A 22186-nucleotide genomic window follows, 5' to 3' on the forward strand; every position below is an offset into this window, starting at 1 on the left:
CCCCAACTTTGCTGTTGTTTTCTTTGAGACAGAGTGAGTGTAGCCCTAGCTGTCCTGGCACTCGCTCTGTAGACCAGGCTGGCCTCAAACTCACAGATCCACCTGCCTCTGCCTCCTGGCTGCTGGGATTAAAGACGTGAGCCACCACTGCCCGACAAGGATGTGGTATTGGAACTGCTTGCTGCAGCCCCATCTTCATTGTTTACCAGCTGCTCAGTTTTCTCTCCCACCCCAAGATTTAGTTCCTTTATTTGCTAAATGAGCAGCTATAAATACCTGTGAGTTGCTACTCACTTGACACCCAGTCAATGACATTTGGTTTTTAGGCCTTATGGCTTTCAGAATTCCTGCCCATGTTATCTCCATGTCCTTTGATGTTTAGTTATCTCTTGAATGCTTTCTGTATCTAAGTTAGTTCTTCCCACCCTCTTATACACACAAGTCTGTGCCCATTCTTTTCCCTCTTCCCCCATCTCTTCCTTCTTTGTTCTCCCTGAGATTTCAGGTGGCATGGGAAGCAATTCACAGCACCATGCATCAGTCACTCTGCAGACAGAGCTCATAGTGAAGCCATAAAGATGACAACTGCCACCTATACCTGGCATCTCTGGAAGCCCATAGTCATGGGTCTCCTTGTTTACTCTTCAGGAAACCCCTTAGAAATGTATGCTATGTCTTTTCTTATAGACTAGGAACTGGCATGCAGTCAGGTTAAGAAATGTCTCCAAGAGACAATCCATAGCAGAGTATAGCCAGTTAGTATCAGAGCCAACCTGCCACCCTGGGCTTTAAGGCATCAACTAGCCCTGTCCCCTCTGGTCCCAGAGCCTTCATTGTCTCTTCCTGATGAGAACGTCCTCTTCCTGTCGGTCCTATCGCCTTTTCATTAACCTCAAGCATTTTTTCTCTTCTGCTCATTTTTTTATTTTTCTTCTTTTTTTTCCCCCATCTGCCATGTCTAGATTTCTTGTGATCACTGTCACCAAAGTCTACAATATACCTGACTTCTCTTGACAAGGGAATGTAGGACTCTTCTGTGTGAGGAAGAGTCAGGCTCCCTCTGCTTGTTCTGTGTTCAACATCCTAAACATCCTGCTTTCTTTCCTCTTCATTAGGTTCTTGGATTACCTCTCTGACCTCTGCGTGTCCATGAACAAGTCAATTCCTGTGACCCAGGAGCTCATTTGTAAAGCTGTGCTGAATCCCACCAATGCTGACATCCTGATTGAGACCAAGTGAGTACCATGTAGGGACAGGCACGAAAGATGAGGTTAAATCTTAAATGGATGTGTATGCTCATGGGGAATAAACCTAGCCCTTCATCTTTAAAGAGTTAGTCTAATGATGATTGATAGAATTTCAACTTTGTTTCACAGGCCTTTTTTAGAAAAACAGTTGCGCTTGTGTTTAGCTTGCTTTTGGTGTGATCTTCTGTGCAGAAGGATACTTTAAAATATACTATGTCACTTACTCTGTATATTGTAAAATTGTATAAACCCACCAGGGAGCATTTGATACACAGCTTAAAGAGTTGAAGAGCCTTGAAGTCCATTCATAAAAACATGAAGAATGTAACAAATAATCATTGTTAATATTAATTAGTGTTGGGAAAAGTTGTAAATTATCATTGTTCAAAAGTTTGTTGGACTGGTGAGATGGCTCAGAGAGTGTAGGCACCTGTTATTAAACCTAACAACCTGAGTTCAATCCCCTGGAACCACGTGGTGATAGGAGAGAAATGATTCCAGAAAATTGTCCCCTGGCCTCTGCACGTCCACTGTAGCACATAACAAATAAAAATGTAATAAAAATGTTTAAGCAGTGCTTTTTGATCCTCAGTAAAGTAGTGATAATAATTATTGTTGATAATAGTAATAATTACCATTATTACTGCTTTGGTAATAGTAGTAATTCACTTTTAGCAAAGGAGCATTTTTCCTGGTGATTATACTGTAGCACTGTAGATGGACAGTATTAAATAGAGTTAAGATGTAAGAGCGTGGTGCACTTTTTTTTTTAGTTGTAAAACTTAAAGAACTTGTGTTACTGCAAGGTGCCTCAACCTTGGCATTGTGACATTTGGGGCTAGGTGACTTTGTGGTGGCTAATGTCCTATCACTATAGGATGTTTAGCAAAAGTGTCCCTGGATTGTGGCTGCTCAATGCTAGCAGTACCTTCTTTGCCATTTTGGCAACCAAAAATGTAACCAGGTGTGTACTGGGAGGAAAATTGTCCTAGTTAAGAATTCCCAGGTTAAAGCACATGAGGACCACACAGATTCTTTGCTGCTCTGCCTCTGGGAAGCATAAAGAACAAAGTCGTTTTCTGTGTATTTCTAGGCTAGAAGCAAAACAAGACTTCAAAGGATTTCATGAAAACTGAACTCTGTCTCCTTTTCTCACAGGTTGGTTCTTTCTCGTTTTGAGTTTGAAGGCGTGGCCACTGGAGAGAATGCTCTGGAAGCTGGAGAGGATGAGGAAGAGGTTTGGCTGTTCTGGAGGGACAGCAACAAAGAGATCCGTAGTAAGAGTGTCAGGGAATTGGCGCAAGATGCTAAAGAGGGACAGAAGGAAGACCGGGACATCCTCAGCTACTACAGGTGAGTGGGAGGCATGCTGGACATGGGCCGAAGGGCCCCACAGTGGTGGCACTTGGGAGCATATGGTTTTCTGTTTCTCACTCTAAGGCAGTGGTTCTCAACCTGCACGGGTTGAACAATCCTTTCACAGGGGTCACCGAAGACCATCAGAACACACAGATCTTTACATTATGATTCATAGCAGTAGCAAAACTACAGTTATGAAGTAGCAGAAAAAAAATGTTCTGGTTGGGGGTCACCATAGCATAGGGAACTATATTAAAGGTCCCAAACGGCTTTGGGAAGGTTGAGAACCACTGTTCTGGGGAATGGCGTGATGGCCTACAGTAAGATTGTCCAACAGAAAGACAGATGTGTGTTGATGAGGTTTGAGTGGAAGGTACTATAGACTCATAGGCCATCGTTATCTGGTTGTGTGCCCTGGTCATAAAAAGAACAAGAGCTTGCTTCAGCCTCTGTTACACTTGGCCCATACAGCACAGCCTGTCTCTACTGCAGTAAGCAGCAAGCAAACTGCAGGATCAGGCTGCATCTGTCCAGGTCTTGCTCTCTTTTCGTAACTAGCCTTGGTACTTTAGCTAAGTTTGACTTATGTTCCAAAGCCCTCTTCTTCAAACTAGGAATAATAGTGCCAGTCCTCTAGAACATTTACAGAAAATGTCTCCCCTAGTGTATGCGCACAGCTGTATTTTCATATTCTAGTTATCTGTATATTCTAGTCCGTTCTTTATTCTAGTCTATATATATATATATATATATGAGATGGTCTTTTTTAAAAAAAAATTCTTTGTTAATTTTTAAAGTATTTTATGTGTACACATATTGCCTGCATGTATGTATGTGCATCACCACATATGTGCTTATGCTTGTGGTGGTCTGAAAAGGGCACTGGATTTCTGGGAAGTGAGCCTTTGGATGGTTGGATGTATGTGCTGGACACTGAACCTATGTCCTCTGCAGGAACAAGTGCTTTGAACCATTGACTCATCCCTTCAGCTCCTCCTTGTGTGTTTACAATGTGTTAACATGTGTCTATGTTTCCTATTCCTCAGATTTTATGTAAAAGATACCTTACAGTAAATACCATTCTAAAGCTCTCCTTAGTGCTGTTTCTAATAGATATATGAAAGAATAATTTCCGTGTTAATAGAGGTAGATGGTTTCTTTAATTTTGACTGTTGTATGTCTTCTAATTTGCTAGTATGTCACTTTTATTGACATTTGATATTCCATCATATGCCACAGTTGAGTTCTTCATGTCATATGAAGGGTATATCCTTAATTCTGTGTTCACACATGAGTTTCCATTCTCTATGAAGAGATGGGTTGGTGGGAACTCATTTTTAACTTTACTAAGCAGTCCTAAACTGGATGATTCAATCTACGTTTTAGTAGTATTAACTTGCATGTTAAAAAGATCTTAAGGATATTATAGATTTTTAAAAATAATTTATTTATTTTTATTTTTTGTGCATTGGTGTTTTGCCTTCATGAATATCTGTGTGAGGATACGAGATAACCTCGAACTAGAGCTACAGACAGCTGTGAACTGCCATATGGGTGTTGGGAATTAAACCCAGGTCCTCTGGAAGAACAACCATTGTTCTCAACCACTGAGCCATCTCTCCAACCCTGATATTATAAAATTTTAATTACACTTATATGAACAGTGTCTTTGACATTTCTTGAATGGTCTTTGATGTCTGTATAAGATACAAAGGAGAACAGAGAGAGATTTAGAGGGCAGAAAGATAATCATTTCAGGCCTAGTCATTTTTCCCTATTTATTTTATAGGATAAAATTACAAATGGAATCACAGGATGAGATGATTGTTTTAGCACAGCTAAACTGATGTGTGACTATGGGTTGCTGGCTTTGGCAGACCTTGAACTTTTCCTCTATCTTCCTAATATAGAATCTAAAATTGGGTATACAACAGTCATTTAGGGATGTTGATATGTAAGTTTGGGTGGCCGTCTGTCACTCCTATGAAATCTGAGGCCACCTGGACTACCCTGCTTTCTGTCTCCCCTTGTATTGACTGACCTCTGAAGCACGAGCCTTCTGTTAATTTTTCTCAGGTATCAGCTTAACCTCTTTGCAAGGATGTGTCTGGACCGCCAGTACCTGGCTATCAATGAGATCTCTGGCCAGCTGGATGTTGATCTTATTCTGCGCTGTATGTCTGATGAGAACCTACCGTACGACCTCAGGGCGTCCTTTTGCCGCCTGATGCTTCACATGCATGTGGACCGAGATCCCCAAGAGCAAGTGACCCCTGTGAAATATGCCCGTCTGTGGTCAGAAATTCCCTCCGAAATCGCCATTGATGAGTAAGCCTGGGTCCAGCTCCCTGTAGAGATCATATGTCACTTTAAAATCCTGTGATTCTACTGTTCTGTGTACTAGCAGATAAAGCACATGTGTGACCTAGTGACATCACAGGAGAAAGAACTTCTTTCTTTCACATTTAAATAGAACTGTGTAACTAGCAAATATTGTTGAATTTCTTGAGAAAGTAAGATGCCAGGGCTGTGTTTTTCTCTTATTTAGCCCTTTCCTTCTGCAAATATCTGAGGGTATGCCATGTGCCAAGACAGAAATATTAGTGCAGAATCTAGAAAACTACCTCTGCAATAGTGGGGACAGACAGACAGTAAACATGATGCGTGGCTATCTATGTAAGCATCTGTGTTAAGGAAAGGAGTGTAAGTTGTGCCCTGGGCGGGGGATGCTGTCTTCAGAGGCTGAGAAGCCTGAAAGGGCCTGGCTGGGAAGAGCTTGCCATTCTCCTTCCTTCTCTCTCTCTTCTCCTCTCAGCTACGACAGCAGTGGGGCATCCAAAGATGAAATTAAGGAGAGGTTCGCTCAGACGATGGAATTTGTGGAGGAGTATTTAAGAGATGTGGTTTGTCAAAGATTCCCCTTCTCTGATAAGGAGAAAAATAAGCTTACATTTGAGGTAAGGCATGGTGAAATGGTCTTTGAAGTTTTGTTCACAGGGGTTATTTTTCTGTGGAGTAAGGAGAAACTATCTCAATCCTCAGTGACTGTATCACAGTGCTGTAGTTTTGAAGCACAAAAGGAATTTGGGTCAGATTTACTCCAAACAAAATAGAACAGTTGCCAGTCAGGTAAATTGTTTGAGGAACATAAATCCTGTTGCCTTTGCATTAAACTATTTCCAAAACTACTATCATGCTTTAGGGATTATGTTCCAGAGAACCACAGCATCATTATCTGTGTTCTTACTGGTTATGATGTGGTATGCCCTTGGCAAGTCAGGATGCCAATTGATTAGGCCCATTTTTTTTCTGAACTAGTCAGCAAAGCAGATGAGTCGGGTTTTGTTTTAATTAATTAATTTATTTATTTATTTATTTATTTTTGGGTTTTTTTTCGAGACAGGGTTTCTCTGTAGCTTTGGAGCTTGTCCTGGAACTAGCTCTTGTAGCCCAGGCTAGCCTAGAACTCACAGAGATCTGCCTGCCTCTGCCTCCTAAGTGCTGGGATTAAAGGTGCGTCACCTCCACCGGCCAGTTTTGCAAATTTTCATTTCTTAGTTTTCTTTCTTGTGAAACAAAATGCAACTTAATCAGAAGCAGAGAACTAGATGTATGCCTTCTCTAACCATAAAGAAGGGCATGATATGTTGTGATTGGCTAATCAGCATCGCATGGAACCAGAGGACAAAGACCACTGATCACCCATTTCTTCTTCTTTCAAATGCAACAGGTTGTGAACTTAGCCAGAAATCTCATATACTTTGGTTTCTACAATTTTTCTGACCTTCTCCGACTAACCAAGATCCTCTTGGCAATATTAGACTGTGTCCATGTGACTACCATCTTCCCCATTAGCAAGATGGCGAAAGGAGAAGAGAATAAAGGTAACAATGATGAGGAGAAGCTGAAGAGTGAGTATCTGAAGTGTCTGTACTAAGAGATGCCCTCCTCATCACTCATGCCATGCCTCATCATGTGACATCCTGTCTTGTCCAGTCGCAACATTGGAAGCATAGCAATAGAAATAAAATGTACAAGGGTTCCATCGACTCCAGTGCCATCACTTCTGGCCATTCCAGTCATCCTCAGCAATTTACTCTTTGCTTTGCATCTGCTTGAGTCTTTCCATGTGTCTTACGGAATAATTTGAAAGTGACTCTGTGCTTTGAATGTTTAACCCTCTGAAGCCTAAGTCTTACCATCTGGTCTCGATGCTATTGAGACACTTGATGATGGCACTCCTATATGATGGAGTAAAGAGCACACTTGTACCTTGGTATTTCTTTTCACTTTGTGAATAGGCAAATCCGTGCTTATCTGTTCATTTTTCCTGTATTTTGGGGTCAAAATATGCATAAAATAACCACCATGTATCATATGCTTAGCTGGTTTCTTACAGCTAGGATGAAAAAGGTATTTGACTTGATTTTCCCTCTTTGTCAAGTCCTATGTGATGCTGTTTTGCATATATTATAGTATTGAATTCTGTCATAGAGCCCTTTTTATAGGCTCAGGAAACTGAGTCTCAGAAGTGAGGTAATTCAAGACCAAGCAGTTCTTGTTAAAAGCAGTAGTGTTTGTACCCTGCTAACTTATATTCCTATTTTGTGCACAATAACAAGCACGCATCATTGGTGCTGAGTCAAATTTGGTGGGGTAATTAATAAACAAACACGCCCCATCAGAAATGTCAAACCCCTATTCTTCCCATTGCTTTTAGAAGCCTTAAATTAGTAATGCGTATTAACCTCTTGGGTTCCATGAGTTAAGGGAGTGTATCAGAACAGATATGTGTTAAATAATTTGTCTCAAAAAAACCATAGTTCTAATCAGATGCTGCAGGCTGTCTCCGAAAATGTCATGACCGTGATCTGTCTGTCTTTGCCCTTTATAGGCAGTAATGTCATGCGATCTATCCACGGAGTTGGGGAGCTCATGACCCAGGTGGTGCTTCGTGGAGGAGGCTTTTTGCCCATGACACCCATGGCTACTGCCCCTGAAGGAAACGTGAAGCAGGCAGAGCCAGAGAAGGAGGACATCATGGTCATGGACACCAAGCTGAAGATCATTGAAATCCTGCAGGTGTGGTGCAGAGAACAAGATACTGATAGGGTCCCTTCTCAATATTTCCTCTCTGCTCTGATAGGGGCCAGCTGTTTAGCTCATCCCTCTGTATCACTTCAGAATTGACTCCTTTTAATTCTTGGTTGTCATCTCCTACCCCTTTCCATCATGACTTGGTCTATTCTGCCATCCCAGAGCTTCCTTCCCTTAGCTTTACATCCCAGCTAGCCTCCTTTTCTCTGCCAAGCCTTTGCTGGCCTCTCACTGTGCTTCTCAAAAGTTTTATGAGCATTACAAAGCCTTCCTCTTCCTCACTCCTCCTCCTTTTTCCTCCTCCTCTTCTTCCTTGTCCCCATCAGTGTTCTGTTCTTTTCATCCACCTACCTACCTGCCCATGAATGTTTGTTGATACCGGCTCCATCTCCCTTTTAGCACTTGGAAGCAGGCAATGAACAAGACCCATTAAAGTTCTGTTCCTAAAGAGCTCTATTTGGACAGGGAGCATAGGCACATATCATCAAAAAATCAATGCTTAGTTATTTACACATAAAGACAGGCCAGCTGGCAACTGGAGAGATGACAATGGCTAAAGCCACTTGGATGCTTTCTAGAAGATCTGGATTTGATTCCCAGCACCTTTATGGTGGCTCACAGCCATCTGTGACTTCAGTTCCAGGAAGTTGGTGACTGTCTTCAGGCCTCCATGAGTACCAAGCATGCACGTGCTGCACAGACAAGCATGTGGGTGAAAAACCAATACATAACTAATAAAAATGAATTATTTTAAAGAAGGAGGATCAGCTGTTTTGGAGAACACCATAGGCAGGGAGCAGAGATAATGGTTTTTGATGGAGTTGTGAGAGAGGACCGCTGTATTTAAGGTGGCTTGATCAGACACAGATGCAGCAGGAGCTGGACATGGGCAGAGCTAATGTGAGTCTTTCCACTAAGCAACTTCTTCGAGCATTAAAAATCATATACATAGAGCAGAAAGAGAGCAGCACAAGCTGTTGGGAATTTAGGGATGCAATGAGGCCAAGAGTCTCACACCGAGAACAAGCCTAGACTTCTTCCCTCCATACACAAGGAGCTGGCTTGCTCCTATCATTATTCATCTCTTCTCTCCTAACTTGATTGTTTCCATGTGCTGTGTCAATTGCTGTATTCCTACAACTGAAAAAATAGTAAAAACAAAAGGAACCCCTCCTTCCTCACTCATAGTTGCTCACTGCCCATCTCCCCACCTTTCTGTGTGGTTTACCAGCCTCCTGCCAGCCATCTGGGTGTCCTTTAAATCAATCCAGGGTGACACCTAGAAGTAATGATTATAGTTGGTTTTGTATAATACTGAATTTGAGGTTCTGGAAAGATACCAAACAGGATGTACAACGGTCACTTGGGAACATGGACTAATAGCTTTGGAGACAGGTCAAACATCTGTCTCCATCTGGTACTGGTGACAGCCTGAAATTGGGTAAGGTCACCCAGAGGACTAAGCAGAAGCTAGGAGAAAGGGGAAGGAAGGATGTCGGTAGGATGCTTAAATAGTGCAGCTGGCTGACTTTTCTTCTGGGTCTTAGCAATAATCCTTTGGAACATGTCTGCAGCAGTAGAGGGATAGGGAATATAGGAAGTTAACAAAAGGAAAGCCCAGGGGCTCGACCTAAATCAGAGGAGATGATCAGAAAGTGGTTGTAAATACAAATGAAGCAAATTCTTGGAAGTAAAAGCAAAATTTCTGTCAGTTCTTTTTAGTTCAAAGCAGCCAACTTCTTAGGTTAGGCCCAGAATTGACTTTGAGTCTTTGCTGAAATAGAGTCCTGATTTAGAGAGGATGGAGGCTTGAGTGATGTAGCATTCCAGGTGTTTAATTCATCTTCAGGATGCCAGAGACTGCACTGGAAGCTAAGGTGTCTCATGGGCAGACTCGTGTGCCCCTCAGAAGTCTGTGGTTGTTAAATTGACTGTTGAAACCCAAGACAAATATTTGACTCAGTGCCTAAGGTAATTGATGCTGCTGATACCAGGCCCTGCCAGAATGCAGCGGCTTGGCAAAGTGTTAAAGATGGTATGTTAATGTAACCAAGTGTTTCCATTTCTATTTGAATCTTTAGTTTATTTTGAATGTGAGGCTGGATTATAGGATCTCCTGCCTCCTGTGTATATTTAAGCGGGAGTTTGATGAAAGCAATTCCCAGTCGTCGGAAACATCCTCCGGAAACAGCAACCAAGAAGGGCCAAGTAATGTTCCAGGTTAGTGATGCCAGCCTGGCGATTCATCCATAGGGTGGGACCTGGGTGTGATAGCACTTGAGGCTCAAAACAATATCTTCCAGAAAAAGTAAAATGTGACTACTCTTGAGGATTGCTGTGTTTTAAGGACTCTTCCATCAAGAGCATACTGGGAGAGAAAAAAGTAAACATTGCTTCTGGGAGGTAGACCTTATGTCTTTAGGAACTGAGGATAGCTGAGGTTTATAGTATTGGGATTACTTGTAAAGCAACCCGAAACCAACGAAATCCCAAAAATATTTCCAAGGAACTCAGTTGTCCATTAGTAACTTTTGGAGTTGTGCTCAACCATAAAATAATGGGAAAGGCTAAGAGCCAGTGGGTAGACGTGATTCCCAGACAGCCTAAGCCTTCTTTGGATTGAGAACATCACTCTTCTTTAGCAATGAAAAATGACAGTTGTGAGGATTGTCTGGCTAGCCTGGCCCCTAGCTTTGCAGGTCCTGGTTCTGGCAGATTTGAAGGCCACCCTTGAGCATCGCTATTGAAGTGCATTAGCGTCAGTCTGTGAGAAGCAGGTTTTCAGGCCCTGTTGTATCTCACCTTCCGTTGTCTCACCTTTCAGGTGCTCTCGACTTTGAACACATTGAAGAACAAGCAGAAGGCATCTTTGGAGGAAGGCAAGTGTGCTTTCATGGACTCTGTCATTGTAGTTCGAGAATGTGGCAGGCAGCCCTTCTCTAAGTCTCACGGGGTTATTTCTTGGGCACATCACTGTTTAGCCTTCAGGTTCAGGTTCTTGTACTGCTCTGTTTGAAGCTACTGAGTCACAGAATTTAGGTGGTGCACGTGTGCTACAGTAGATTCCTGAGCTCTGGACAAGCTATGCAGCAATAACAACAAAATAAACAAAGAAAAGAAAACCCCACAATTTGTCCTTTAATTATTGCTAATGTGAGCCTCTCTTATCATCACAGGCCTTAGTTTTAACATGAATCATTATTAGAATGGACTCACATATTTACAAGAATAAATACCCTACATGCAAAGCAATTACAATTAGCAGATTTGGTTCTATTACTTATTGTTCAATAACATGCTTCTCCAAAAGTCTCAAGAATTTGAACACCAAGTATTTCTCACAGTTCTCTGGGTTGACTGGGGCTCCCCTGAGCAGTTAGGTCTGCCATGCAACTGTAGTGATATAGTAAGTGGGAATGGCACACCCTGCCTGTTGTACTCATTTCTGGTGCCTTCAAAAGAATATGTTAAAGCTGAGGTTTCAACCTTGCTCCACATGGCCAGTTTGTGCTTCTAACAGTACAATGGCTGGTTTCCAGAACAAATGTTCCAAGAAGACAAGCCAACTGTACGCAAGTGCTAATTACACGTCTGCTCGTACTGTGCTTACTGATGTATTGGCCAAGGCCAGTGCTAGTAGTAAAGAGGGCTACATAAGGATGTACATAGTGCAAAGGCCCATTTTATAGAGCTGTGAATGCTAGCAGTCTGCCTCAGTGCTTAATATAAGAAAACGTGAAATTTGAGGAACATCTGTTTGCAGTTTTTCCAGCTGACAGTGATGACGCTAAGTATCATATGATATCCAGTTCACAGTGATGACACTTAGTATCATACGGACAGCTCAGCTCTCCAGCCATTTACCTCATCTTGAGCAGCAGTGCAACCATCACGCCTTTTTAGGTACACAGTGCGACTACAATATTGCCACGTCTTGTCCTCCCTGTACTTATTTATTAGCCTGCAGCCATGAAGGTCTCACCATTTGTCATTCATGGAACTGTAGGCACAGTATAGGTGCTAACACAGTTACTGTCCAGTGGTGACCATTTGTGAAGTGATTTGCCATTCAATTCAGTGTCTGTTTATTGATTTTCTTTATGTAAGTAGCACAATAATTATCATAGATATTGAAGTAACCACTGTTAAATATGTTGGCTGAATCTCCTTTGGAGCAGACTGAGTTTTTTATTAGTTCATTCCAACACTTCGAAGCAGGAATCATGGGATCAAACCAGTTGGTGGCAGTATACACGGAGATGCTAATGAACATGTAGAACAGAGTCGTGGTTTAAGAACTTGTGTGGTCACTTAACACTGCCCATCATCAAAACGTATGGTGAGCAAAACATAAAAGCTTGGAAGACGCACATCTGCTGTAGATTATGGAGCACAGATGAAGTACAGTGGAAGAACACTGTGTGAGGGGTCATGAGTCCTCTAACGTCAGCCCCGTTGGCTTAGGAGCATAAGGACTTTGGTTTAAAAATGTATTGTTGAAACCCCTTACTTGTCTCACAGCATAGCTGAAGGAAATGCACAGTTGTCTCGTTAAGAAGTTGATGAACTCTAAGGTTCCGTTGCACAGAGTAGTGTTTGAATTGCAGTTTGCTCTGTCAAGGCTCACATGCATGTTCCTGAATCTGCGGTTTACTTGGTTTCTCCCTCTTTCTGTGTTCCTGTAGTGAGGAGAACACACCATTGGACTTGGATGATCATGGTGGCAGAACCTTCCTCCGTGTTCTGCTCCACTTGACAATGCATGACTACCCACCCCTGGTGTCTGGGGCCCTGCAGCTCCTCTTTCGGCACTTCAGCCAAAGGCAGGAAGTCCTTCAGGCCTTCAAACAGGTACTTCCTGTAGCCAGCATGGCTGTTGGGTATCAAAAGAGGTGTAATGTGTAGTAAAACGATTGTGTGTGTGTGTACATTTTAAGTTTCGTGTAATTAATGGATTGTGTTCATTAAGGTTCAACTGCTGGTTACCAGCCAAGATGTGGACAACTACAAACAGATCAAGCAAGACTTGGACCAACTGCGTTCCATTGTGGAAAAATCCGAGCTGTGGGTGTACAAAGGCCAGGGTCCTGATGAGACCATGGATGGTGCCTCTGGTGAAAATGAGCATAAGAAGACTGAGGTAAGCAAAATCCAAGCTGTGTTTCCCAAGTGGCTTTTCTTCACCTTCAAACAAGGAAGCATCCTCTCTGAGTCTTAAATATAAATACAGATGATAGGGTGGGTCTTATTCCCAAGAGATGCTTGTTGCATAGCCAGGGTAACCACTATTCTCCTAGGAAATTAGCTATAAAATCAAAGTTCAGATGTATTTCTGGGTAACCCTAGACCATAGAGAAGAGCCTAGTTGAGTCAGGTGTAGCACTACATTTCCCGCAGAGACACAGTAGGGCATGGCCTCCTGTGACCATGACATCTTCTTCCAAAGCTTGAAGAATATGTGAATGTCTTGGGCCACCTGTGTACTTTCATAAAGGGTGATGCTTACCCAAAAGTTGACCATGAGAATCACCGACCACATGTTTGTTCTTTCTGGTCCCTAGGAGGGGAGTAACAAGCCACAAAAGCATGAAAGCACCAGCAGCTACAACTACAGAGTGGTGAAGGAGGTGAGCTGCCCCATGCCTGCTTCGTCCTGATAGTTCTCTAAGGAGCTTTATAGCGTAGACAAGTTGAAGGCGCACTGCTTGAGCTCTTTTTCTTTGTGTAAAATTTGACCAGGGAGAAAGTAGCAGCACCCTTAAGTGAACACTTGAGTTTTAGCCTCAGGTCTGAGTTTGAATCCCAGCTCCTCTGTGAATTAACTGAATGCTCTCAGTCCCTTACCTTTGGTAGACAAAGTTTTGTTTTATTTTGTTTTTTCAAAAGTAATACATAATTTTCAGGTTTGAAGCTGATCAAAGGTTCATCCATATGGTCACTAAGTTTATATCCATGCTTGTCTTTAGAAGTCTCTGCATATAGTGGTTTTTATTTCAGCAAAGCCCTCCTAAGTCTTGGCAGTTGTTGTCCGATCAGATTATTTAAGTGACCCATGAACTCATTTCACTGGCTGTTGAAACCTAGATATGCTATTTATTCTGAAAGACACACTTTTCTCACACTGACTGGATTTCATGCCATCATCAGGGACATGACATACTGGAGGAATGCCCCTGTCCTAAGTTGTTCATGTATTGTCACCTGCTCCCCTTCTGGGTTCTCCCCACACTACAGTTCCAGGTTTGTTTTCTCATATTGACTTCTCCCTCTCAGATTCTGATTCGACTTAGCAAACTATGTGTGCAAGAGAGTGCTTCAGTGAGGAAGAGCAGGAAGCAGCAGCAGCGGCTTCTGAGGAACATGGGCGCTCATGCTGTGGTGCTTGAACTGCTGCAGATCCCCTATGAGAAGGTGAGAGGGCCTTGCACCCAGGCTACTGCTTCCCAGGGTGGGTTGACTCTTCTCTCCAAACACTTCGGGATTGGACATAGTAGGTGAACAGCGAAATAAGCTTGTGACATAAAGCAATTCTAGCTAATTTATATGAGACAGACTTCCCCACACCTCCAACATTGGTATTCTATAACGAAACAAAGATTCCATTCTTCTATCATGCCTAACCCTTGATAGATGGGGACCACTAGGACTACAACAGAGGTTATGTATGTGCATATTAGTTTGTCTGTCACATGACTAAAACAAAGTAATCTCTATGAGTTATTGAAGGAGTAAGGAGCATGGGATGTGATTGCTCTGGTCCTTGGCATTGTCCTATCATCTGAGTCTGCATTTGGACCAAGTTCTTCTCCCCTCACTGTTTTTTGGTTGTTGCTTACAGAAGATTGTATTTTAGAAGACCGTTGTCTCAGTTTGGTGTCTATTGCTTTGCTAAACACCATGACCAAAAGCATCTTAGGGAAGAAAGGGTTTATTTCATCTTATAACTCTCAGGTTGCAGTTCATCACTGAGGAGAGTCAAAGCAAGAACTCAAGGCAGAAACCTTGAGGCAGGAACTGATCCCAGACTATGAAGGGATGCTGCTTACTGGCTTGTTCGCCATGGCTTGCTCTACTTGCTTTTTAATACAACTCCCTGCCCAAGGATGGCACTGCCCACAGTGGACTGGGCTATCCCACATCAATCATTTATCTAGAAAATGCCCCACAGACTTGCCTACAAACCAATCTGATGGCAGTAATTCCTCAGGTGAAATTCCCTCTTTCCAGCTATGTCTGGATTTTGTTGACAAAACCCAGTAAGGACAGGCAGAAAGCTAACTACTCAGCATTTATGGAGGCAGGCAAGATTCTTGGGAAAGCATTCATTCAAACCTTGCAATAGCAGTGAGGCTTTGTGGTTTATCCACTTGACATATTATGAAACTGAGGCCTAGGGAAGTTTGGTGTGACTCTGGAGTACTTAGATCATCCATAAGAACCCCATTGGTGAAGCATCATCTCCTGCAGTGAACATACTGCTGAGGGACTGTAGGTTGCCCAACACCTTGCTGAGCCCCGTGTGCTGCTTAGCTCCTACTGTCCGGTAGCCAGTAAGGTTCAGGGTGACACAGCTGTATGAATAGGGCCAGTTCTGCTCTCCTGTGCAGTCTGGGTCTGCTAGTCTAGATAGTGCCATACACAGAAGCTACCTTCTTAGTCAGGGAGAAGTTATCAAGCAGGTGAGGTATATATTTTCCCAGCCACAAGGAAAACACAACGTGCATCCTTCTGGGACATCAGACTTATTTGTTGGTAACTTGGAGTTGATACAACTATGCATGTCTTCCACACTTTTCCAGTGTGTAGTATGGGAAGATGATTGGATGGCCATAGCTTGGTCCTTGACTTTAGTGATAGCCATTCATAGGGCAATGTTAAGGTATTTATTACCAGATTAATTTTGAGTTGATGCCACAGAGGCAGATATCTCTCTCTCTCTCTCTCTCTCTCTCTCTCTCTCTCTCTCTCTCTCTGTGTGTGTGTGTGTGTGTGTGTGTGTGTGTGTGCTCACTCACTGTGGAAAGAGCACAGACATCCCAGTTTGTGAGAATGCTAGAGATTCCCAGCAAGTAACATCTTGTCACACAATGTCTTCCAAGCCTGCCACCTTGTGAAAATACTCTTTAAACCCCAGAAGCTCTTCACTACCTTGAGCTTAACAGATTCTTTATTTTAGTAGAAGAAATGGAAGCATATAGGACTTTCAAGGTTCCCCATTTCAACTAGCAGCATCCCTCTCTCCTGAGTCCTCTAGTGTCTTACATGTAAGACTCTTGCCCCCAAATTAGAGGTAGGCATAGTACCCACTCCCACCTACAGAAACTTGTTATGAGCATTCCATTGTTCTTCTGTTTGATTACCATAGCTGATTGCTCATGATCCTTGTGCCACTTGGTCCTGATGGGTTTTTCCTGTCTTCTCCCAGGGTTGGGTTACTTTTTAGGCTGAAGTTGACGAGCTATAAAAATGGACCACTTCCAACTCTCTGCCTGTTTGTACCTAGCATGTCAGCTCAGAATAGCTGCTGCATTTCCAGATAGTTACATAAGTACCCGCAGTGTTTTGGGTTTAACTTCTTGACTCACTAATCTGAAAATTTTTCTGCCTTGCTCTTTAATTTTACTGACCTCCGTTCAAACCAGAAGCCATAGCTGACTCGTACTACTCCGTGCCTGCTAAGCACTCCATGTGGACTTTCTCATTTTACCCTCCTCGTGACTGTACAGTGTGTACTTGCTTTTATCTCCACTTATGGATGAGAAAATGGAGACATTGAAGTAACTTGAAGTTCTAGGTCACACAGCTAGGAAGTCCTTGTCACAGACAATGTGAGGGTCTTCATCCTTCCTGCCAGTCTCCTGCCTCCAGGAGGAAGTGATAGATACAAGATGCATTAGCAGACCGTTGGCAGGAGGATGTGAATGGTGACGTCCACTTTGGAGAGTCTCAATCTCCTTTCACTGCCTCAAATGTTTGTGATTGAGAACTGGGCAGAATGACAGTAGGTTTTCTGTTTTATAACAATATTTAACTCTTTAATAACAGTAAAGGTGGTAATGGGAAATTACAGAGTCTGAATTATGGAAGAGTTACATGACCAACCATGTGGCGTGCCCAGGGCAGATACTGTCCCATTTTTCAGAAAAGAAAGCTAAATCTTCTTTTACAGATATGTCTAGGGTTGCAGAGAAAGGGGATGAAACGGTGTAGTTGTCCTAATTTATAATCTGAGGACTTTTCGTCTCCTCCCAGATATTTGACAATGGGTGACCTCTAAAAAGTCAGCAGATGAGCTGAGGATTTAGCAACAGGGGTGAAATGGGTCCCTCTTTGTAGTCAGCACCTGTTCTCCAAAGTCAGAATTCAGAGTAGGGATTCGGAAATTCAGCCAACAGTAGACAACGGGATCCTTCTGTTACTTTGATTCCATGGCCTTTTCCTATGCAAAATCTTTGTGTTTGTGCTAGTGACCAGTAGGAAAGAATTCGTTTTCAGTTACAGGGCACATAAATCTGCCTGTTCCTGACTGCTTCTCAGGGGTTATACAAGCACCTCACTCTACCCACAGTGCCTTGGGCATACACCTCTGGATGCCACCTTGGTAGAAGTTAATAGCATGGAGTAGAAGCCTTACAATAAATGCTTTTCCTGTTTCTCCTCCCACACAGGCAGAAGATACCAAGATGCAGGAGATAATGAGGCTGGCTCATGAATTCTTGCAGAATTTCTGTGCAGGCAACCAGCAGAATCAAGCCTTGCTGCATAAACACATAAACCTGTTTCTCAACCCAGGGGTGAGCTAGGAAGCCTCTGGGCAACCCTGTATTGGGAGGACTGTGGGGAACCAGTTGTCCTTAGATATTGTGGGTTCTGGGACTTGTTAGAATGTAGCATTCATTCCAAAGGAGAACACTGTGGCCAGCTCTCAGGACATAAGTACTCCATATTGTGAGCCTAGGATGCCATGGGTATAAAGGAGGAAAGCAGTAAGGGCAAAAAAGGTGTATTTCTATCTTTTCCTAATAATATTAATGTGTCATGATTACCAATACAAAAGTGAGGCATCTTAGTACTTAGCTAAATATGTAATATGCACACAGAACATTTATATATAGCTTGTCTGTTAAGTACATATTCCTAGATACAGTAAATGAATATAGCACATTTTGTTTAAGATGCCTTCACACTTCATGCACTATCTTTCATACTGCATTTTTTTCTGTTCAACACATCACTGATGCCTTTGTAAACCATAGATGAGTATTTTTCTCACTGTCTTCCATGGCTCACTGGCATTCGATAAAATGGCTGTAAGTTAAAGTTCACTTCCTTTTTAGCGAATAGTTAGTCACTGTCTAGTTCTTGGGTTTGTAAATAACATGGCAAAATATATCATTGTATATACAAATACACATACTTAGAACAACTGGAGCTCTCTGTTAAAGGATTTCTGGGTAATAGGGTTATGTACGCTCTTTGTTATGTTAAAAAGGGTGGCGATAGAAAGAAGCATCTACTTTATATCAGTCATAAAACTCAGTATCTATGAGTAACTCTGGATAAAATGTGCAAAATTCCTAGAGCACACCCTCTTCTGACTTCGGCATTCACCAGGCACACACTAAGTGTACATGCATCCATAGAGACAAAGCATTTATACACATAAATATAGAACAACTGGACTGTACTGTAAAATGCACACAGCATCTTTTCAGAAGCCGTTTAACAGTATCTTGTAAAAACATGGTGTTTGCTAGCAAACGGAATAGCGTGAAACAAGACTGAGAAGCATGCTCGCATGGACAAGTGCTTCTGGGTTTTAGTAGCCTTGGTTAGCTCATGTTTTAACCTGTTCTGGGCTCTTTCTGACCCCATCCTTGTGCACAATCCTCGTCTGTTCCCAGATCCTGGAGGCAGTGACCATGCAGCACATCTTCATGAACAACTTCCAGCTGTGCAGTGAGATCAACGAGAGAGTGGTCCAGCACTTCGTCCACTGCATAGAGACCCACGGTCGAAATGTCCAGTACATCAAGTTTCTCCAGACAATTGTCAAGGCAGAAGGGAAATTCATTAAAAAGTGCCAAGACATGGTCATGGCTGAGGTGACAACCACGTATTTCCATCTACCTCCATCTGGTGTTCTGTAGAAAGCTAAGTTAGTCCTAGCTGTGTGATTTGGCACCCTCTTGAGGAGCCATATGGAAGGGAAGGGTGTACTTGTACATGTGCGTAGTTTCACATTTTGTAACTTAGGCAAGAGTCTGATTGATTCTTGGTAGCAGTAAATCTATTACTTGTAAGGCTATTTGGCTTGGACTCTTCAGACAGAGAAAAGGAAGATGAATGCTAGACCAATCTATGTGGAGATTAAATGTGAGCGCGAGCAGTAAGCCAGAACAGCTTCCTCTCCAGGAATTATGACTTTTTTATTTAATTACTCACCCAATTAATTAGCTTGAACAATTTTGACTTAATATTTCACAAGGAGCATCTGGTCTGCAGGATGGAGGCAGAGTTTCATTTGTTTCTTTGCGGAAGTTGTGATGAATATTGGCTTTGATTAGGAAGGTCCACCCTGCAAACATGGTGATAGCTCCTATGGGATTTGAGTAAACTCACCCCGTGTTTGGATTTATTGTACTGTCTACACCTATAGCTCCAGGGGCAGTAGAGTTGACTCAGCCTAGGGTACAAATGTCTGCTGCGTTGTTTACTGGCTTGCATGTACTGGCTCTCATGTCTTGATATCCCAAGACTTCTCATTTCTGTTAAATGAGCGTTTTCATTTAATCCACTTTGTAGATTAAAAGAGGTAATAATAACAGTAATAGCTAACATTCCCTTGAAGACTACAATAGTATGCATATTGTTCTAAGATATTTTTGTGTTATGATTTATTTATTCTGTACAGCAAAACTCTGAGGCATAGGTCATATTTTGTCTCTCTTTTTACTTAGAGAAGAAACTGAGGCACAACAAAGTTAAGTAACCTAGCAAAAGTATCTGTCCTGGGATCTATACCCTTGATTAGAGCTCATTACAGTTGGTTGGTAGTGAGCAGGTAGACTATCAAGGGAAGAGTGGTCGAGTCAAATGCTTGGCCATGGCATGCATGAGGTCCTTGGCTCAGTCCCTAGTAGTTCCAAAAAATAAAAATAAAATCCTGCACCTACTGGGTTGAAGATATGTTGGCAGGGAGTGAATAGAATTGACTGAGTTTATTTTGACTTCTGTTCCAGCCTTTTTTTAAAGCTTTTGTACTTCATATAGTGATAAAATGGATGTATATTAAATTAGCATAGATTTATTAGAAGATACACTCTGGGAGACAAATTGCCATGCATCACCATACTTAGCTAGAATGACTTGAGGGCTGAAAGGAACACATCTAAGAAGTGAATAGTTTATGATCAAAGAGATGAGAATTGGGATGGATTCGCATCAGGATGCCTTGTAAACTATACTAAAAGATGGAAATGTTTAAACTACGAAAACAGTAACCCGAGAGTGCAGGCTAGCAGTCTGTTCCATGTAGTGTTTTGGTGTACAGTCTGGTCTCCCCTAGTAGATTTATATGATCACCCTGATGACTCTGTGTCCCTGGACTCACATGATGCTGTTAAGAAATGCTGTTTGGTCCATCTAGAAACAAGTGGGGCGTAGATGAGTTTAGTGATACAGACGCGGCTTGCTTGGGAAAGTAAGTCTGTCTTACTCTACACATAGAATTTTGTAAGGCTACCTCACTCCTGAAAGCTTGGAACACCAATGAGCCCTTTTCCCTGTGTAGCTTGTCAATTCTGGAGAGGATGTTCTCGTGTTCTACAACGACAGAGCCTCTTTCCAGACTCTGATCCAGATGATGCGGTCCGAGCGTGACCGGATGGATGAGAACAGCCCTCTCATGTACCACATCCATCTGGTGGAGCTCTTGGCCGTGTGCACAGAGGGCAAGAATGTGTACACAGAGATCAAGTGCAACTCCTTGCTCCCGCTTGATGACATCGTTCGTGTGGTCACTCATGAAGACTGCATCCCCGAGGTGAGCAGCTTGGCCCTAAGGGCACCCTTTTCCCAGGCTCTGTGCCGTACATGGGGCCATAGCTGGATGGAGACATGGTGGCTGGCCTGGTGAGCCCTTGGGTTTAACAGCCTATATAGCTCATGGTACAAAAAATTTTCACACCACTGGTGTTTTCCTGAATATTGATTTTGTGTGAAAAGAACAGGAAACAAATGAGTCTCTGCTTCCTCATAGAGAATGGGATAAAAGCCTCAGGGCTGTGGGACAAATTCAGCTCAGAGAGGATGTGCCCCGAGACTAACAATGGGTTGAGACACCCTTCACCTTTAGGTTAATTCTTTCAAGCAAAAACTCTTAGTACAGAAATAATGAATGACCATGATACAAAATTTGGTAACTACAGGTAATTATTAGAAATAAAAAAATGGCCTATAATTTTACTTCCTGAAAGAGTACCTTTAAAGCCAGGTATGGTGGTATATGCCAATTATCCCAGCACTCAGGTGGGGGAAGGAGGATTGCCATGAATGTGAGGCTAGCCTGGGCTACTTGGTAAATAGCAGGCCATGCAGGAATACACAGTAAAACTCTGTCTCAGGCAGACAAAGAAGTAAAGTAAAACATTTTCCCCATTTCCTTCTGTATAGCCTCTCCCCTTTCCTTCCAGTTCCCTCAGCCTAAATAGTCACCTATTTTTCTCTGCCTCTTGTGGACATTCATTATAAATGAAATCACACAGGATGTCTTGCTCTGGCTGGATTATTGCACTTAGCATAGTTTTTCACAGCTTGTGCAACTTTTACATGCATTGGTACTTGATTATTGCCAAGTGATACTTCCTTATATCCAAATAACCCATTTTGTTTCTCCAGCTGTCACTGACACAGTCTTGTGCTGTTTCCACTTGATAAAGGGTGCTGCTGCAGACACTTACATTCATGTGTGTGCAAACATAGGTCATGTATTACCATCTCCCAGCCTGAGCTGTGCGATACTTAACGGTGCCTTCACAAACAAGAACAGCACAGTCGCAGTTGAACCTCTCATTTGGTCAGCGTTTTTTTCACCAAATTATATCTCCAGACCATAAAAACATTCTCTCCCTAAAGCCTTATGGTTTTGAATTTTATAATTATGAATTTGAAAAATCAAAAGGCCACAGAAACAAAAGCCAGCAAGGGACGTGAAGTGATGCTGCGTTGTTGAAGGAGCTGCGGGCTGCTTCCCGCCTCCCAGCTCCCGGCCACTGGCTAGCTTTATACCCGAAATAACACCACACAAACTGTATTCATATAAACACTTCTTGGCCCATCAGTTCTAGCCTCTTCATGACTAATTCTCACATCTTGCCTAACCCATATTTAGTAATCTGTGTAGCACCAGTCTTACCAGGAAAGATTCAGCATGTCTGACCTGGCGGCTTGCTTCATTGCGTCTGCCCTGGAGAGGAGAGGCA

The 22186-nt window shown here is 42.5% G+C and overlaps 1 protein-coding gene across 12 annotated transcripts in view; it reads left to right on the forward strand.

Moving 5' to 3' along the window:
- Itpr1 (inositol 1,4,5-trisphosphate receptor type 1) overlaps positions 1 to 22186 on the forward strand; it is a 339707-nt gene that overhangs the window by 174835 nt on the left and 142686 nt on the right. For 7 of the 12 annotated variants that reach the window (XM_041641645.1, XM_041641653.1, XM_041641709.1 and 4 more), the window contains 15 exons: positions 1116 to 1235; positions 2406 to 2600; positions 4683 to 4934; positions 5422 to 5563; positions 6337 to 6517; positions 7501 to 7688; positions 9785 to 9923; positions 10528 to 10582; positions 12389 to 12554; positions 12673 to 12843; positions 13265 to 13330; positions 13977 to 14114; positions 17372 to 17497; positions 18608 to 18808; positions 20497 to 20748. In XM_041641645.1, coding sequence (XP_041497579.1) covers positions 1116 to 1235; positions 2406 to 2600; positions 4683 to 4934; positions 5422 to 5563; positions 6337 to 6517; positions 7501 to 7688; positions 9785 to 9923; positions 10528 to 10582; positions 12389 to 12554; positions 12673 to 12843; positions 13265 to 13330; positions 13977 to 14114; positions 17372 to 17497; positions 18608 to 18808; positions 20497 to 20748 — 2392 coding nt within the window. The remainder of the gene's footprint in view (positions 1 to 1115; positions 1236 to 2405; positions 2601 to 4682; positions 4935 to 5421; positions 5564 to 6336; positions 6518 to 7500; positions 7689 to 9784; positions 9924 to 10527; positions 10583 to 12388; positions 12555 to 12672; positions 12844 to 13264; positions 13331 to 13976; positions 14115 to 17371; positions 17498 to 18607; positions 18809 to 20496; positions 20749 to 22186) is intronic. The other 5 variants (XM_041641659.1, XM_041641666.1, XM_041641719.1 and 2 more) reach the window with 1 other exon arrangement.

The sequence above is a fragment of the Microtus oregoni genome, unplaced genomic scaffold (genome assembly GCF_018167655.1).
Source record: "Microtus oregoni isolate MIOR12 unplaced genomic scaffold, Mior012 000002F_ref0000024, whole genome shotgun sequence".
Taxonomy (NCBI): domain Eukaryota; kingdom Metazoa; phylum Chordata; class Mammalia; order Rodentia; family Cricetidae; genus Microtus; species Microtus oregoni.